The following is a 19,452-nucleotide window of genomic DNA, read 5'->3' as shown; positions in this document are numbered from 1 at the left end:
GAATCCCTGGCAATGAACTTGCCGACAGGCTGGCCAAACAGGCGATGGTGGAAACCATGTGCGGAGATAGGCATCTCCGAAGCTGACCTGTGTTTTGTCTTACATCGCAGGGTTTTCCGGCTTTGGGAGACAGAATGGCATAACAGCACGCACAACAAACTGCACATCATCAAGGAGACTATGAATGTGTGGAAGTCTTCTGTACAGGCCTCTCGCAGGGAGTCAGTTGTCCTCTGCCGGTTCCACATTGGCCGTACGTGGCTACAAAGCATCTTTTTTGTTCACAGGTTCTCCTGCTTCATGTTTACATTCTTTGCAAACCACTGCTTTCCCTCTCTTCATTAGCGGAGGTTGACATCTAAATACGGCATCTTTGCACGTGTATAGCTGGCAGTCTTTTTTGTCGTTCTCAATTTCATAAGTGAGGTGAAAACTTCAAAAAAAACTACCAGCTATATGTATACAAATATGTTGTCTTTAGATTTGTGACTGGTGCATTTAGCTTGTGTCACAAAGCTGAAAGGTGATCATTGTGTGATTTGAAAGTTGGTGGTAATGATATATGCTCTACGTCTTCAGCAAATAGCAAGAGTGTTACAAATCTCATAGAAAGTTTGAAGTGGGCCGCACTTGCAGACAGACGACATGCTAAACAGAAGGGGCTGCTCACTAAATTCAAAAATCACTAGCCATTAGCATACAAACAGTGACGGAGGAATACAGTTCCTCAAAACCTGTTTCTTTCCATCTGGACAAACGAGAATGCTCTGATCCTGACATATTTTCTTTCTCATATAAAAACAAAGATGATGAGACTTATCAAACAAAAGCTCTGGCAGGTCGATAGACACACAAACATACACAGAATTCAAGCTTTTGCAACAAACGGTTGCTTCATCAGGAAAGAGGGAAGGAGACGGAAAGACGAAAGGATGTGGGTTTTAAGGGAGAGGGTAAGGAGTCATTCCAATCCCGGGAGCGGAAAGATGTACCTTAGGGGGAAAAAAGGACAGGTATACGCGCGCGCACCCACCCACCCACCCACCCACCCACCCACCCACCCACCCACACACACACACACACACACACACACACACACACACACACACACACACACACACACATCCATCTGCACATACACAGACACAAGCAGACATTTGTAAAGGCAAAGAAACTTCCTGATGAAGCAACCGTTTGTTGCGAAAGCTTGAATTTTGTGTGTATGTTTGTGTTTGTTTGTGTGTCTATCGACCTGCCAGAGCTTTTGTATGGTAAATCTCATCATCTTTGTTTTTAGATATATTTTTCCCACGTGGAATGTTTCAAAACAAAGGTGATGTGACTTGCCAAACGAAAGTGCTGGCAGGTTGATAGACACACAAACAAACACAACCAGTGTGTATGTTTGTGTTTGTGTGTCTGTCAACCTGCCAGCGCTTTCGTTTGGTAAGTCACATCATCTTTGTTTAGAAAAAAAAAAAAAATCTGTTGGCTTCATTTGCTACAAATTTCATCAGCTCTTCCGTGAAAAATATCAGGAAATATGACAAAACACTTGCATCTTGCCCTAAACAACACAGGACTGTTACTTCGAGATTCAGTTGAAGAATAATCGCTACCATCACTGTCAAAAATTTTATTCTCACTGTCGCTTCTAGTGAAAATTACAATGATTTCTTCATCTGTACAACCATGATGGCGTGTCATTTTATTCTTAAAACGTTAACGGTGTCAACAGTCAGTAAAACCACAGACGAAAACTGCAACACAAGAACACAGCAGCAAACATTTACGAGGCTTCAACTGTGCCGGCGGAATGCTGAACAGCTACTAGGCACTCGGCACGAACATACAGAGGCCACAGGGGAAGAAGCGGCAGCGTGTCTCAACATGTCAGGAGGACAGAGGAGTCACTAAGGTGTACACACGTTCAGAGTACCAGGTAGGAGGACTTGTGGCGCGCATAAACACATTCAGAGCACACGGGCAGGTACAAAGGTGTGCGTCAACACGTCCAGAGCAATTAAAGGGTTAAACTAAAAGTAGACAAACAACTCATAATGAAAAGGATATTTACAGATGAGGAAAGGCAAGAAAGATCAGAACGAGTGAAAAGATACTGGGCAGTTAAGAAAGAACAAAACATATGCTTACTGAAGAAGAGGACCAGGAAATGATGGACTAAAGTGGTCCAGTAAGGCTGTAAAAGCAAATAATAATAATAATAATAAAGTAAGAAGGATTCATGATTGCAATACAGGATCAAACAATAAACACCAGATATTACAGCAAGCATATTATTAAAGATCCCAATACCACAACAGATAAATGCAGACTTTGCAAACAACAAATAGAAACAGTAGATCACATCACAAGCGGATGTACAATACTAGCAAATACAGAATACCCCTGAAGATATGACACTGTAGCAAAAATAATACATCAACAGCTTGCCTTACAACATAAACTTATAAAACAACACGTTCCCACATACAAGTATGCACCACAAAGTGTACTGGAGAATGATGAATTCAAATTATACTGGAACAGAACTATTATAACAGATAAAACACCACCACATAACAAACCTGACATCATACTCACCAATAAAAAGAAGAAATTAACACAACTAATCGAAATATCCATACCCAATACAACAAATATACAGAAGAAAACAGGAGAAAAAATTGAAAAATACATCCAACTGGCTGAGGAAGTCAAGGACATGTGGCATCAGGATAAAGTTGACATTATACCAATTATACCATCAACTACAGGAGTCATACCACACAATATCCACCAGTACATCAACGCAATACAGCTACATCCAAACTTATATATACAACTACAGAAATCTGTAATTATTGATACATGTTCAATTACCCGAAAGTTCCTAAATGCAATGTAACACATACCATACAGTTAAAAGGAAGTGACGCTTGATCAAGGTCCGCGTCACTTTCCATTTTTAACCAGACTTAACGTCTGAGAAAATAAAGAAATAGTAATAATGAAAGAACTTTGGCAGGTAAGTCCAAATGGAGGGTTTCTTTGTTATCATAAAGCAATTATCTTTCGTGTGTGTGTGTGTGTGTGTGTGTGTGTGTGTGTGTGTCTATATATAAAAACAAAGATGAGGTGACTTACCGAACAAAAGCGCTGGCAGGTCGATAGACACACAAACAAACACAAACATACACACAAAATTCAAGCTTTCGCAACAAACTGTTGCCTCATCAGGAAAGAGGGAAGGAGAGGGGAAGACGAAAGGAAGTGGGTTTTAAGGGAGAGGGTAAGGAGTCATTCCAATCCCGGGAGCGGAAAGACTTACCTTAGGGGGGAAAAAGGACAGGTATACACTCGCACACACGCACATATCCATCCTCACATACAGACACAAGCAGACATATTTAAAGGTCTTTAAATATGTCTGCTTGTGTCTGTATGTGTGGATGGATATGTGCGTGTGTGCGAGTGTATACCTGTCCTTTTTTCCCCCTAAGGTAAGTCTTTCCGCTCCCGGGATTGGAATGACTCCTTACCCTCTCCCTTAAAACCCACTTCCTTTCGTCTTCCCCTCTCCTTCCCTCTTTCCTGATGAGGCAACAGTTTGTTGCGAAAGCTTGAATTTTGTGTGTATGTTTGTGTGTCTATCGACCTGCCAGCGCTTTTGTTCGGTAAGTCACCTCATCTTTGTTTTTATATATAATTTTTCCCACGTGGAATGTTTCCTTCTATTCTATTGTATGTGTATATATATATATATATATATATATATATATATATATATATATATATATAATAGAGGGAAACATTCCACGTGGGAAAAATATATCTAAAAAGAAAGATGATGAAATGTGTGGATGGATATGTGTGTGTGTGCGAGTGTATACCTGTCCTTTTTTCCCCCTAAGGTAAGTCTTTCCGCTCCCGGGATTGGAATGACTCCTTACCCTCTCCCTTAAAACCCATATCCTTTTGTCTTTCCTTCTCCTTCCCTCTTTCCTGACGAGGCAACCATTGGTTGCGAAAGGTAGAATTTTGTGTGTATGTTTGTGTTTGTTTGTGTGTCTATCGACCTGCCAGCGCTTTTGTTTGGTAAGTTTCATCATCTTTCTTTTTTTATATATATATATATATATATATATATACACACACACACACAATCAATTCTTAGCTATGGAATTCTTTTTTGGGGAACAAATGCACAAAATATGAACACAATTTTCAAACTCCAGAAAAGAGCCATAAGAATAATAACCAAAAACACTAATCGAGCTCAATGTAAAGGTCTGATCAGAACACTGGGGATTTTAACTGCTCCAAGTGAATACATTTGCCAGTCAGTTGCGCACATCAAAAATAACATTGGCAATTACTGCACCAACAGCTCTGTCCATGACCATGCAACAAGAGATAGACTCAACTTACATTTACCAAGAAAAAATAAACATAAAACTCAAAACAGCATTTTCTACCAAGGAATAAAACTGTACAATAAATTATCAAAAGAGATTAAAGAAATTGCCAAAATACACTTATTTAAAAAGGCAGCTAAAAACTATCTGTTATGCAATACATTTTATACATTGAAGGATTACTTAGCTAAAACAGAGTAGGGATTTGATAAAAAATGTTATACAAATAAATAATAATAATGACAAGAGCAAGGAATCTGGAAGAAGAGACCAACATCAGAATTATATAAATACACAGACAAGATTACGGATACAATAAGGAAAAGAAGAATGCAGTTCTACGGACATATCCACAGGATGAATGAAAACAGAATTTCAAAGTGAATTCTTAAAGTCATCAACTCAGGAAGGGGAAAAACAAAATGGGTAAAAGAAATTGAAGAGGGCCTCAGAAAAGCACACACAACAGTAAACGACGCAGAAAATAGAACTGAATTCAGGAAAATCATCAAAAAACATAAATTTGACACCACAACACAGAAGATACCAGGGTGCAAATGGACAGCGGAGCGAAAGAAACAACACCGTGAACACATGAAGAAAATTTGGGCTCAGAAAAAACATAAACAAACAATCATCATAAAGGAATTAAAGTGCAAACTCTCTCTTTAAATTGGAAAAATTGAAAATTATAATGATGATGTTGATATGATGATTATAAAATATACAGCATTCCACATAACACCTTCACTTTGTTTTCTTCCTTCTTTTTTTCCTTTCTAGAAATACTTACCTCCAAGCTATGCATAGCACAATACTAACACGTCTTCCTCTTTCTGAGCTCAACACCTCACTCATTGTGGAGGGATGCTGAGTCAATTTTGCAGGATAGCAAATGGGAACATGCTGTACAAAAAATGGCCCATAGATCACCAGTGTGCGTGTGCGTGTGCGTGTGCGTGTGTGTGTGTGTGTGTGTGTGTGTGTGTGTGTGTGTGTGTGTGTTACGAAACAGTGTGTATAGTGTGTGCAGTGACTGATAGTGAGATATGAGTGAACAGTGTGGTATTACATTATTTAATAAGTTATTTGTAAACAAAGTATTGTATACCAGGAGTAAATCTAATGATTGTCTCTAACTAGAAGTCTGTAAATATATGTGTATATGAATTAGCTTATTTTAAATTGATCTAAATTTGTAAATACTTTGGTATGTCCTATATCCTTGTAAAAAGAGATCTTCGGATGAATAAAGCTGCTACTACTACTACTACTACTACTACTACTACTACAACATACACATATACTACAAGTAGTAGTAGAACAGATTCAATTGGCTTCATAGCCACTGACTCATTATTCTGTGTATCAGGAGTAGGGAACCCAATGAGACTGCATTGCTTCTCAGGAGATTTTGTGGTCTGTAGACTGCAATGTAACGATGCAACATCTAGTCGATAGCTACCACAGAACTGTTGTGTTGGTATGGTGGGATGTGTACTGAACAAGACATGGGTTCAGCGGTAGTGCTGAACAGAGTAAGTACACGTGTTCTTACATTTTGTGGTTGGTCTCCTCCAGTTGTTCCTGTCAGTTTATGCACAACATTATTTTCTGGCACTCACCTTCAAGAGGATGTTCAGATTGTGCTGCTTAAAAGTCAACGTGCAGTATAGTGTAAGTTTTAGGTACTTCAAAATTGTGCAATGTTTTTTGGTCAGGCAGATGTTAGGTCTCATTTGTGCATCTCTTTCTCAGATAAAAGCCACATGTATGTATAAGTATGTAGAGAGAGGGAGTTGGAGCCTGTGTACAGTCAAAGACTTGAAGGAAAAAAGGCTCCAAGTGCCAAAATCGTGAGTTTGGGGAAAATGAATTTTGAGTATTCTAGGTAAATTAATGGTCATAATTGCACTATTAATGTGTTTTATTTGTAAGTTAAGTGTAGTAGAAGCAGCAGTGAAAAGCTTGAGTGACTGTGGTTCAATTATCAGCAAAAAGATAGTAAAAGTTCATGCTGCTTGTGTAAAACTGTGTGGGGTCATTATTTGACAGTACTGTATCATTTCAATCAAATCTTATCTTCTCTTCTTCAAATATGTTGCTTGTAATGTCCAGGGCAGGTAGTTGCACCTGTGCGCCTTTTCTCAGAATAGGGATACCTTCTCAGGTCTGGGTTCCATTTAAGCTTCTCGTGGTGTTAACCGCATGAACGTATGTTTGTTCAACCGTAGCCACTGTATTTTGGAAATGCTTAGATTTGCTGTATGTATATTACAATCACTGCTGTGCTGAACATTTAAGAAGTCAGATGCATTTACGTTACTGATGATAAATGAGTTTATTTGCCTTGATTGCGATATCATGTCCTTTACAAATTCTAGAACAATACATTTGGTAATTCAAGAATGAATATTCAATGCAGTTATAATGTAGGTTAGCATTCAGTGATGAAACCTGTGCTGGACAAGCTTTTGCTGGAATATATTTATTACTTGAACTTACATATTCATTCTCTCCATTTTCAGATTTTGTCCTCATTGCTGTCACAGTATCGTCTCCTTTAATTTGTCATTTCCTTCCACCCAAACTGTTACGAGCATCTGCTGCCTCTGTTATTTTATCTAACACTAAGGAGTAAGGACACGGAACATAGCCTTCCATATGTAAACATCAGTAGCTGTTAAACCACACTCAATCTCTTGATTACATTTTTGTTTGTGGCAGTTTGAGCCTTTTATATGTTATTGGGCTCGGTATGTAGATCCTATTTCACAAAAAAATCTCAAAATTCCTTATCGTGGCATGTACAGCCTTTTTTATTTCAAGTCTTCCGTTGCTTTTCACCTATCTGAAACTTCTTGCCCTGTGATAACACTGCCATCAGCATAAGTGAATCTTCAGATCTCTTCACAGGAAGAGATTGATAATGTGTAGAGATGTTAAAGAAAGGTGGTGCTCATTTTCCAGGTTCCTACATCTGCTTCACTGTCCTCAGAATTCCACATCACTAGTTCCACACACTACTATGCTGATTAATAATGATGCAAGGGCTTGTTGTGCCTAAAAAAAACTTGTGTGTGTGTGTGTGTGTGTGTGTGTGTGTGTGTGTGTGTGTGTGTGTGTTTCTGTGTGTGTTTCTTAGTGTTTTTTGTAATTTCTAGTTATGTTGTCTTTCTCTTCCCTCACATCCCAAGCTTGATAAAACAAAAGTGACTGGTGGTTGGAAGGGGTCAGATCTGGAGATATGTAAATTACCAAATGTCACTCATACTTGTTGGTCTGTTCCCTTGTGGAATGTGCCATATAAGCATGGACAGTACCATTTAAAAGCATCTTCCTATGACATTATCTTGAAGAAATCAATGTCCTTTGTGAAAAACGTGTGATCTCAATTCTAAATCTATCCCGTCCAGACCAGGTTTGTGTCCTTCGTAGTAAAGGTCAACAAACACTTGGCCATGCTCTCTACAGTAGTTTACGTGAGATGCGTTGCAGAAAAGTAATGAGTTACTTTTGGGACCTGCTCAGACTGTCGTGCATGTTAGCACGCTGCTTCTGGGATTTGAGGAGACACATTGGCCCCCAGATTGAATCCACCCGGCGGATTAATGATGACAGCCTGTATTACGGCCAGGACAGATCTGACCCTTAGGTGATTTCCCTCATTGCACTGGGCCTCAGTTACACGGTTTACAAACATTTAGAAAACATTTGCACATTGTAAAGTGGGATAACACTAGTCACAGACAGTTGAGGCACACACATTCTGTCCCCAGAGCAGTACATGGTGTCAGGGATGGCACCAACTTTGCCAAATCCAAAACTCAACATGCCGACCCCTTGAAAATACAGGATAAAGGCAAGAAAAAAGAATAAAGAACAATTTTTGACAGATGTCCCCTTTACAATAATTCCGTTTGGCAGTTACGCAGTGAAGGAAGCATTGTTTCCGGGCTTTGTTGCTGTTCTGGATTGCTGTTGTGTGAATACATTTCAGCTCATTGGCTAAACTCAGGGTATTATACACAGTAGCAGAGTTACACCATATACAAACGTCTGGAGGGGCTAGAAAAGGAAAGAAAGGAAAGGGATTAGTGATGCTAGCTACATCGAGTCGTAATGCAGAATCAGTGACAATGGGCGAAAATGTGTACCGCTCCAGGCTTTGAACCCGAGATGCCCGCTTACTAGGCGGGTGTGTTAACTACTGCGCCATCAGAGACACATTGTTATCGCAACTGCACGCACTATCTCGGTACGCCTCACAGCTGACTGATATTCCCACTGGCTGCCACCTGTCTGCAGTCCCTCTCTATTTCTCTGTGCTCGCAACTCTGAGATTCCTGAAGGAGGTGGATTCATTGCCCATCTAGGCGTATCAGTTACACGTCCAAAAGAACAGGCACAACGCTTCGTGTACAGTGATTGACTTAGAATGGTTTTTGAACCAGCAGATAAAAACAGCTCACAGAGACTGAGATTTGGAAAGTACGAGCGCTGAAGAATCGTAGGAATTAAGAATAAACTCGCAAATTGCGATTATGGTTCTGCATCGTTTGTAGAATATATCAATACAACTGAAAATTTGTGCCGGAACGGGACTTGAACACGGATTTCCTGCTTGTGCAAGCAATTGCCTTGACCACTTCAGCTATCTGAGCACACTGCCAGAAGTGACCCAAATCTGAATTTGCCCTGGTGTCTACTCTCCCTTGTGCTTGTATTATCTCACCGCGTGTCCCACATGGGGTGAGACACTGCTTTCTCTCATTGTTGCCTTGCTGTGGCATGAAATAATGGAGAGTACTGTCTGAGGCTGCATGTCCACAAGCAACACCCGCATTCAATTAAGAACAAGCTTGTAATTTGTTCTGACATATTCTATACCTGTTGTGGAACGATAATTGCAGTTTGTGAGTTTGTTCTCAGTTGATTGTGCTGTTGATTGTCATTACAGTGCCTCAGCCACTGCACTGCAGTAATCATAGGAATGCCAGATACTTATAATTTAATGTACGAAATTGACGTGGTGGATTGTTAAGATACAGTATCAAAGTGCATGCATTATCTGATAGAACGTTTGGCAGCCTTTTCTTGTATGTTTGAAAGGTTCTGTAATAAAAATTTTGGGCCAAAAAAAAAAAAAAAAACTGAAGGACTAAAGGTAACTTGCCATACAGTTGAGGCACCGAGTCGTCATTAGACACACGATCGAGACTGAGATTGTGGGTAGTTTTCGAGTGAATCCTTCTTCAGAGCTATAAAATACATAGACACCCACACAGACATATCACTCTGACATTACAGCTCAACTGGGACAATGGGTGGTGTTGAATGGCATGAGAGGGGAAGGAAGTTGCAGTGAGTGGGAGGTAGTGCTTGGGGAGATCAGTTGACAGGTGAGAAGGAGAAGAGGCAGGGATTCACAATATACATAAATGTCCTTGTGGATGACATCGGAAGTTCACTGAGGCTTTTTGCGGATGATGCTGTGGTACATCGAGAGGTTGTAACACTGGAAAATTGTACTGAAATGCAGGAGGATCTGCAGTGAATTGACGCACGGTGCAGGGAATGGCAATTGAATCTCAATGTAGACAAGTGTAATGTGCTGCGAATACATAGAAAGAAAGATCCCTTATCGTTTAGATACAATATAGCAGGTCAGCAACTGGAAGCAGTTAATTCCATAAATTATCTGGGAGTACGCATTAGGAGTGATTTAAAATGGAATGATCATACAAAGTTGATCGTCGGTAAAGCAGATGCCAGACTGAGATTCATTGGAAGAATCCTAAGGAAACTCAATCCGAAAACAAAGGAAGTAAGTTACAGTGCGCTTGTTCGCCCACTGCTTGAATACTGCTCAGCAGTGTGGGATCCATACCAGATGGGGTTGATGGAGGAGATAGAAAAGATCCAACGGAGAGCAGCACACTTCGTTACAGGATCATTTAGCAATCGCGAAAGCGTTACAGAGATGATAGATAAACTCCAGTGGAAGACTCTGCAGGAGAGACGCTCAGTACGGGCTTTTGTTGAAGTTTTGAGAACGTACCTTCACCGAGGAGTCAAGCAGTATATTGCTCCCTCCTACGTATATCTCGCGAGAGAGATTAGAGCCCACACAGAGGCATACCGACAATCCTTCTTTCCACGAACAATACGAGACTGGAATAGAAGGGAGAACCGATAGAGGTACTAAAGGTACCCTCCGCCCCACACCGTCAGGTGGCTTGCGGAGTATGGATATGGATGTAGATGTTACGTGGCACAGGTTGTCAAGTATGTATTGAAATTGACAATGTTGTCCTCAGAAATTCCGCCACAGAGTAGTCAACCTGTATCCTAGGCCACTAGCCAATCACTTTATTCACTTGTGTGGGTAACTGGTTGGTGGTATACATCTGCACTGCAGGTACAGCAGAGTTAGTATATGACATGACTGCTTTCACAGGTGGGTGAGGTTGAGAGTTGGAGTGAAGTGGTTCACATCTTCGATACGGGAAGGTAGACAGCAGGCAATTGGTTGGAGTTGTTAGGAAACAGGAGGTGAGAATTCCTTAATGCCACCATACCCAGTGCACACAGCCCGCCACTATGGAACACTACCTCTCCCAACATTCTACAGCCTTCAGATCGACATGTTCTGGTGAACTGTATCCCTACAAGTGATTATTCCATCTTTGAGAGGAACATATACAAAAGAATCTGCAGCATGACCTTGGGCACCAACTTGTTATTGGGCTGTCTAGAGGAACCCTTCCTAGTCACCCAATATTCCAAAACCCTTGTCTGGTTCCTGAGCCCCTTCATTTAATGATATGGACCGAGGATGAAGACACTCCACCCTCATTTCAGCATGACCTCAATACCTGGCCTGTTATCTACTGCCGCGGCTCCTCTGTAGCCCAGCATGCAACCTTCCTGGATATTGACCTCCACATTTCCAATGCTACTTACAAACACAACACCTGTGTTATAGTAACTGCCAGACCTTTCAAAGAGAATACACTCATAAGACAAAAAAGACACATTGTAAGGAATTATCCAAATGGGTCAGAAATAGGTAGATGTGCTGTATGTGTTACAAAATACAAATTATTACAGTTTCAGAAAAAATTGGATGATTTATTCAAGAGAGAGGGTGTTTCTTAAATTGAGCAATCCAGTAATGTGTTGGCCCACCTTTGACCTTATGCAAGGAGTTATACGGCTCGGCACCGATTGATAGTTTTGTCGGATGTTGTCCTCTAGGATTTAGTGCCAAATTCTGTGTAATTGGCACATTAGATCGTCAAAATCGTGAGACGGTTGGAGGACCCTGCCATTAACACTCCAAACATTCTGAATTGGGAAGAGAGATGGGACCGTGCTGACCGAGATAGGATTTGCCAAGCACGAAGACAAGCAGTAGAAATTCTCACAACATATAGGGAGGCATTATCCTGCTGAAATGTAAGCTCAGAATGGCTTGCCACGAAGGGCAACAAAATTGGGTGTAGAATGTTGTCGACGTAATGCCGTGCCATTAGGGTGCTGTGGATGACGACCGAAGGGGCCCAGACCGTCGCTTCTGGTTGTCAGGGTGTATGGTGAGTGACAGCTAGGTTGGTATTCCACTGCTCTTTTGGTCATCCCCAGGCAGGTCTTCACTCGTCAGTGGGACTCAGTTTGAAGCAAGCCTCATCACCGAAGACAATTATACTTCAGTCAGCAAGTGTCCTGTATATGATCATTGAGGGCTCCTAACATACTAATTTAGGGCTTATAACATACTAATTTATGTAGGTTACCTGTTTGGATTGGCACATATGCAGTCCGATATGCTGTCACTTGTCTTCACGTCAGAAACTCGTTGACTGGAGTAGAATTGTCTTCAGTGATGGGTCTCACTTTGAATGACACAGTGACCAGGAAAGGCGTATCAGGTGATGCCCCCGTCGGCAGTGAGACTTAGTCACCCACCGTATGGCCGAGCAACCAGGAGTGATCATCTGGGTCCGTGCCCCCTGCCCCTCAGACAGTCTGGTCAGACATGGACAGTCCATCTGCAATGACAAGCAATTCTTGTGCAGTATGCTGAGATGACACCCATTAACCAGTTGCAAAGGGGCACCTACGCCATAAACATGGAGTGAAACAGTTTCACTACATCCTTTGCTGCTGCTGCTAATAACTGTTGTTGCCATTCAACAATCTGACCTCATGTGACACTTAACTCTTTCCACATTGTCACCTGTCCTCAAGGTGGAAAGTCTTCCCACACAAGCTTTGGTTTCTACTACTTGCTAAAAAGGACTTGTTTCCTCTGAGCACTTGTGCTCTGGATAGTGACTGTTCTATAGTAAGTCCCTTCTGACATTTATTACATCACAGTAGTGGTTTTGCCGAGCATTGTGCAAAATTTGATGACAGCGCATCTCACTCAGATGCTCTCAACACTTGTTTTAGCACTGCAGGGAGGTCAAACTGGTACCGATTTAATGGCACAGTATGACCTAACTGCCACCCACAGAGGGTGCTGTATGTTCTTGCTCAGTGTTGTCAACCACATTAATTATTTCCAAACACGTTTTGCTTTTAATGTAGATATGTTGGTCTTCCTTGTCATCTGCATAGTTCTTACACAACTTCTAGCTGTTAACTGAGCATCACAGATGCTTACGCAAATGGCGGTGCTAATCCGTGACAGAAATTCTGGGCTTTAAATAAATTAAGTCACTGATTGCTGCCACAATATTTCACCTAGTTTTATTAAAAATCTTTCTGTACCATTCATAACAGAAGTAGATGCATACCTGTTTTCTGTCGGCAGGTATAGCTTGCTGGAATCCGGCATTCGATGTGACCCCTGCGGAACTCGTAACTGCGATAGTGACGGAGCGCGGGGTTGTCGAGCCGGGTCAGCTGCAGAAGCTGCTGGTGGAGGATCGGCAGCCCAACGGAATGCTCGTCGGTGACATCCCGTCCTAGCGCCGCTCGGTCCTGCCGCGGTCTCGCCGGGTGGGACACTCGTCGGCGCAGCTCGTCTGCCGTACTCGATTTACTTGTTCTGCTGAGGACCCTTGTTATGTCAATTTTATGAAATTGTGAACACATTTTGTAAGCAGTGCTGTAAACCACAGCTCAGATACTTTTACCTTTATCTCTTACCTTTATTTTCTGTTATTTTTACAACCATATTATTGTAGTGTTTCTCAGCACACTACTGTTGCTAAGCTGGGATTGATGGATTGTTGATTCAGTATTAGGTGCAGAATTTTTCCAGGGTGATCCTTATCGTATAATAAGTAGACATTTGTCGAATGGTGTAAAAAAGGGAGAGCATTCAACTTTCGCTGTGCTAATTTGTGGTCACAATGAGAAAATATATTTCAAAGATCTTATTTGTTCATAAAGATGTGTTTCAGGTGTTGATATAGTTCATCTTGATATGGTGACTGATGGGTAATGGATGATTCGCAGTTGAATTGAGTCGAGTTATCGTACTGGGAACCCATAGTCTCATATGTAAGTGCCAGTAGGGTTCTTCCGCATAGCTATTAACACAGTTTATTGATATGTATATATGGAGTTTAACACATTTTTAGGAACAAGTAGTTTTTGAAGCAAGGTTTCTGTAGATATTGACAGCACTTTGCAGTTTAGGAACTGTGGTGTGATGTGATGCGATGCGTGTGTCTGTCATACTACAGTAACTGAATTTTTGGGAGATGATTCTTGAGATTTTAAAATTGTCTAACTTTGTTCTCTATCTGAAACTTTCTCCTCTCATTTGGTGAAAACATAATTATCTGATTCGCACACATTTTGTCTTGTAGTGATAATATGTCAGGTTTATTAATTAAGAAAAACTACACAAAGTGCCTTCTTATGGAAACCCTGAAATATCTGTACTTTTTAAAAACAGAACAAAATGCTGCAAAAGACAAGTGAAATTTACGTGTCTAGTCACATAGTCACATACTATTCCTTATACTCAAAGGAAATAAAGCACAAGCTGTAGTGATTAAGCATGAACAAGGACTGTTAAATTTGATTATACTCATCTTGGTTGTGTCAACTCAAATACTTAGAAATAGAAAATCCTGAGCAGTCTCATCTTCATGTGCTGGGAGTGGGATAGATTGAAGGTGGCGATTGACAAGTCAACTATTTTAGATGCGGTGTCCTCGGGAGAGGTCGTTGGGTCATCATAGAAGTGGTAGGTAAAAAAGTATAGAAAGTGCCCTCTACCTGAGTAACAATCAGTTCGAATGAAATGAGGTGGGGAAGAGGTTGCAGTTCATAGGAATTTGTAAGAGGCAAGAGGAGAACAGGGAGAAAACAGAAGATGTGCCAGGTTTTAGAAATGACAGAAGAACCAAACCTGCAGAATTAAAATTGCTCCCTGCCAAACAAATTTTGGAAAGCAGCGTATCCTTACTGAGTGTGTAGTGTGTGATACATAAAAATGAATAATGGATTTGACTTTAATGGAATTTTACTTTTGGCTTTAGAAAATCGTGAGAAGGGACTCTTCAGACTAAAGTTGTGTCCACTGCGAGTATTGAATAAGGGAATATATAAAATCTAATGTAAAGTAAATAAATACATTCATCTCAATAACTTGTAGTTTAAACAACCAACCGGAGAAGACAAATTGCTTCAATTGTATATGGTATCTAGTGCATGCATGCATGCTTAATTACATACGTACGTGCTTGCTCCTGTGATAGAAATCAGTTTCTGGGCAAGTTGATGTGTGTCCTAATATCAAAAAATTTTTGTGGAATTTAAACAACTTATGTTTAGCAGTAGTATAAGTGATGTATTGCCCCTCCCCCCTCGTAAGCAAGCAGTCGTAAAATAATGTTTATGAAATGAGTGTCACTATGCATAATTTTTGTCCTTGCACAATTCATTCCTCTGGCTGGAATGTTGATGCTGCAATGTACGCATTATGTGATAAAAGTAAGAGCTAACAGTTAATGGTAATACTTGCATCAGTATAGAGCATTTGTAGATGATTTTTAGCGGGTCATAAGTAGAATAACTGTGTAATATCACTTTGAGTGTTTGTCCAAATGTGATTGCTGATGCCTGTTTATTGCTTCTTTCTGACCTTTTCCCTTTCCTTCTGCTTTTTCTTTTCTTTCAATGGTTAGCTTTGTGTAGCGTATTTCGAGTATTCTTTATGACTATTCTTGAAATACAAATAGCATCCTGCCTTTCCAAGAATAGTGTGATGGCATATTGATTCTGTGAGCATGATAGAAGTGTCCAAATAATTCCAAATAGAAAACATTTTACTTTTTTGGAGGATGAGTTGTGGTTTGCCCTTCTGTGCTTTTTCTGTAACAAACGCCATCTCAGAGTCAGTTGTGTGTTTGTATTTTTTATGGCAGATTTACAAATATGTTTGCAAAGTAGGGGTATTAAAAGCAATAAAAAAAAGGCTTGCCTATTAAAACTGTGTGTCTAAGAGATTTTAAAAATAAACATATTTCCTTGTAGGCAGCAAATACTTTATTGTTTGCATGGTTCATTGATGGTTAATTGTGAACTATCTCATGTTACATATTGTATGATTGAAGTTTAGAATGTTTGGGAGATTTGTTCTGTGCCTTATTTCTAAGCAATAAGTAGTTTATGCTGCAGTTAAGCACTGGCATACAACTCAGCCGTGAGGTGTGTAGACAGAGCAGCTTGTCCGAGGCTAGTTTCTGGCTTTGTGAAATCTCAAGAGTATACGAAGCACTTAGTACATTGTTATTTTTTATTTTGAAAAATTGAACATTTGTATTATTAGAAAGACAATTACTAGACTTGTGAAGAAGATAAACTCATGGAAAAATGGCACACTTGACTGGCTGCTTCCAGCAAAACATTAGGTCATAGTATAGCAGATGCATTTAGAGAGCATTGCAATAAGAAACTAACAGCTTGCTACAAGAAATACAGTTCTCTGCAGTACCCACTGTAGAGCTGGTTTATGAAGGGTCTGTATGTAAGCTAAGCAGAGGTTGTGGCCAGATCATGACATCATTCCATCAAATGTAGCAGGAGTGTTATGATGCAAGTAATCACCCATTTTAATGTATAATGTCTTCATCATTCACCAACACACTCCCATTCCCCCCCCCCCCCCCCCCCCCTCCCTCCTCATCCCCTATTATTTTATGTTATTTGGTTATTTCAAGTACATAATTTAGGAGGTGGTTCTATGTTTCAAATGCTTGAGGACAAGTGTTTCTTTTAAAAAATTCGTTTCTTCAGCTATTTTTTTGTTATGTCGTAGGCACTTTCCTTGCTACATTTTAGCTTAGCCACACGTATAATAGAGTAAGTATATAAATTGTATTAAGCCATATTGTCCCTTAAAAAGCCCAGTTTCCGGACATTGTCAATGTTTGACCATGTAAACTTACTTTCCAGTCTGTGTTCATGCTGTTAATGTATGTCCTTTGATAATACTTTCAATAATATATAACAAAATTGGGTCAGTTTTTGAAGCTCGATGACAATATCTGCCGTTATATAATTTTCATTCTGTGAACAAATAACTGAGTAAACTTCGTCTGACATTTGGAATGTGTGAAACAGCCACAAGGAGTAAAAAAGCACTGGGTGAAATTAGGGAACTATTAAACATTTTTCTGTTCTCTGACTGCATAGGCGGCAGTCTCCCATTTTTTAAAAACACGTGTATCCCAGTTATTTAATTAGTGCCATATTCAGATCCCATTTTTGTCTTCATGAGATGTTGATCGCAGCACACAGTAAGTTAAACCATTATTCAATTTTATAGCTGTATACTAAGACACAGAATGTATACATGTTGAGAAAGTGTAAGGTTACACATTTGGGCAGGGTTGTGCTAATTGTACTTTTCCTGCAGATGCATGTGGAGATAACAAGTCTGCAGAAAACTTGGAGCGTGTGTTATGTGGTGTTTCTCTATGCCCTTTTTACTTTATTGTGGCTCTTCTCCCCCCCCAATCCTCTTCATGTGTTGGTTGTACTACCACTGCCATTACACCTTTCATTGCAATTGCCATCTTCCAGATGTGATTTTTCCTTTATAGAGCTAGTCACCTTGTATACACTCTTCATTTAATGACTGGGAGGGAGAAATACTTCAATGATAGTAAGATGTGGTATTGAATAAAAGACTGACTGACTGAGGTTTTTGGTGTAAATTCTTTCACAGGAGACTTGTTCATAAATGTAATCACCATGCTGATAAATATTTCTAAAATGTGGACTCAGTTCTTCCATTTCATGTAGTGTATATCAGAAGAAGAAAGTATTTGTATTATTATTACAAGAGGGTTTTCTTTTTCCACTTATTAAAGGAAAGTTTTTGTGTCTCCAGTACTACTTAGGAGTAAGTAAATTAGCAAATTAATATCTTAAGCAAGACGATGAACTATTTGTAGTTCTGTTCTCTGTTGGTGTTATGTGGGTGATACTGATACTTCAATTTTCCACTACTTGGTTTGCTGTTTGTGCTGCAGCAAGCTCAGGGTTTCTGCTTTAGGTATCTGTGAAAAATGTGACTTAAAGAAAGATAACGTTAGATTTCTGATCATAGCTCTTGCATTATACATGGTTTTAGTTTTGTTAATGCATAGTTCCTGAAATATTGTTTGCACTATGCTTTGTATCCATACCTATGCAGACAAGAAATATAATAATAACTTGTTACATTTTGGATGGAGAAAGAGTGATCTATACGAGAGAGAGAGAGAGAGGAGAGAGAGAGAGAGAAGAGAGAGAGAGAGAGAGAGAGAGCATAAACATATGTCCATTATTTTTAAGAGGTGTTTGCTTTTTTACATTTTCTCTCCTTATCCCCTTCTTCCCTGCCTCCTCTCTCCCACCTCTCACTCCCCCCCCCCCCCCCCACCCCCCCCACCCCCCCACCCTCCCTCTCTCTTTCTCTCTCTCTCTCTCTCTCTCTCTCTCAAATATTAGTATAGAAAGTGATATTTTATTACACATGTGTCTGCATAGGTGATTAGGTGTAATTGATACCTATTACTGAAAATACAATACTGAAATTATTTGGTTATTCTTACATATTGTGTATGGTATGTTTAGTTCTATGTATTAATTTGGTTGTAGCTGTAAATGACCACCTCTCAATGGTAATTAAGGAGCCAGAAAAGGGATATTAACATGTTGTGGTATCTAGATTACTTCTTATTTAGAGACTTAATGTATACATAATGTGATTTGTGACTCAAATTGAGTTACAGAGGAAAAGAAAGAGAGACTGTCTTGGTCAGTAGCAGAGGACAGAATATGACAAAGTTCCATTCTGCTACATTTTATAGGATGTAAATATATACATATTTATTAATTTGAACTGAAATGAAAATGCAGTGTGCACAAATAATTTGTCCTCCTCAGTTCTATCTACTTTGTACAGTAGCTAATGTTGCAGTGCAAGGTCATAAATTTTGATATGTACCTTATTTTGGGCATTGTATATACCGAATTATTTTATTAAAAGTTAGACTCCAGTTAATGATTTGTTGTGTTTATTTTTCCTTATCCATATTTCATTCCAGAAGTTTAAAACATGGTTGCTGTAGGATGTCTCACAGTGTGCATCGCATTGCCCTATGTTTTGTAAATTGTGAATATCTGCACTGCAAGTGGGGGGGGGGAGTGAATAATCGAGATCAAAGGCGAGACAAAACACAATGGAAAAAGAGCATCAATCAGTAGAGCCTGTTGGGGCTATGGGGATTGAAAAGCAGGGGCCAGAGTTAGGCGAATTAATGAGGTTTATCAAAGAGCAGTTTGAATCGCAGAACACAAAACAGGACGAACTGAAGGCAGAATTAAACTCTACTTAGAATATTAACTTGAACCTCTAGTTTTGTGTTTTGCAAATCTAACTTAATTAGATGCAAGAATGGACATAAGAATTGTCCGATTCCCTGAGTGAATAGACAATTATTTTATTTAAGGATTTAGAACAAAGAAATGAAGCTCATCTAAAAGGGTTAGTTCAAAAATTAGAATATGATGTAGA

General features: G+C 39.8%; 1 protein-coding gene across 1 annotated transcript in view; it reads left to right on the top strand.

Moving 5' to 3' along the window:
- LOC126428316 (methylthioribose-1-phosphate isomerase) overlaps positions 1–18,160 on the top strand; it is a 75,967-nt gene extending 57,807 nt beyond the window's left edge. Inside the window, exon 6 of the mRNA XM_050090250.1 lies at positions 13,240–18,160. Coding sequence (XP_049946207.1) covers positions 13,240–13,397 — 158 coding nt within the window. The 3' untranslated portion in view covers positions 13,398–18,160. The remainder of the gene's footprint in view (positions 1–13,239) is intronic.
- The last annotated feature ends 1,292 nt before the right edge of the window (positions 18,161–19,452 follow it).

This window comes from Schistocerca serialis, chromosome 12, assembly GCF_023864345.2.
Source record: "Schistocerca serialis cubense isolate TAMUIC-IGC-003099 chromosome 12, iqSchSeri2.2, whole genome shotgun sequence".
NCBI classification, from domain to species: domain Eukaryota; kingdom Metazoa; phylum Arthropoda; class Insecta; order Orthoptera; family Acrididae; genus Schistocerca; species Schistocerca serialis.
Note: the sequence above shows the minus strand (reverse complement) of the source record. Positions and strands in the feature narration are given on the sequence as shown.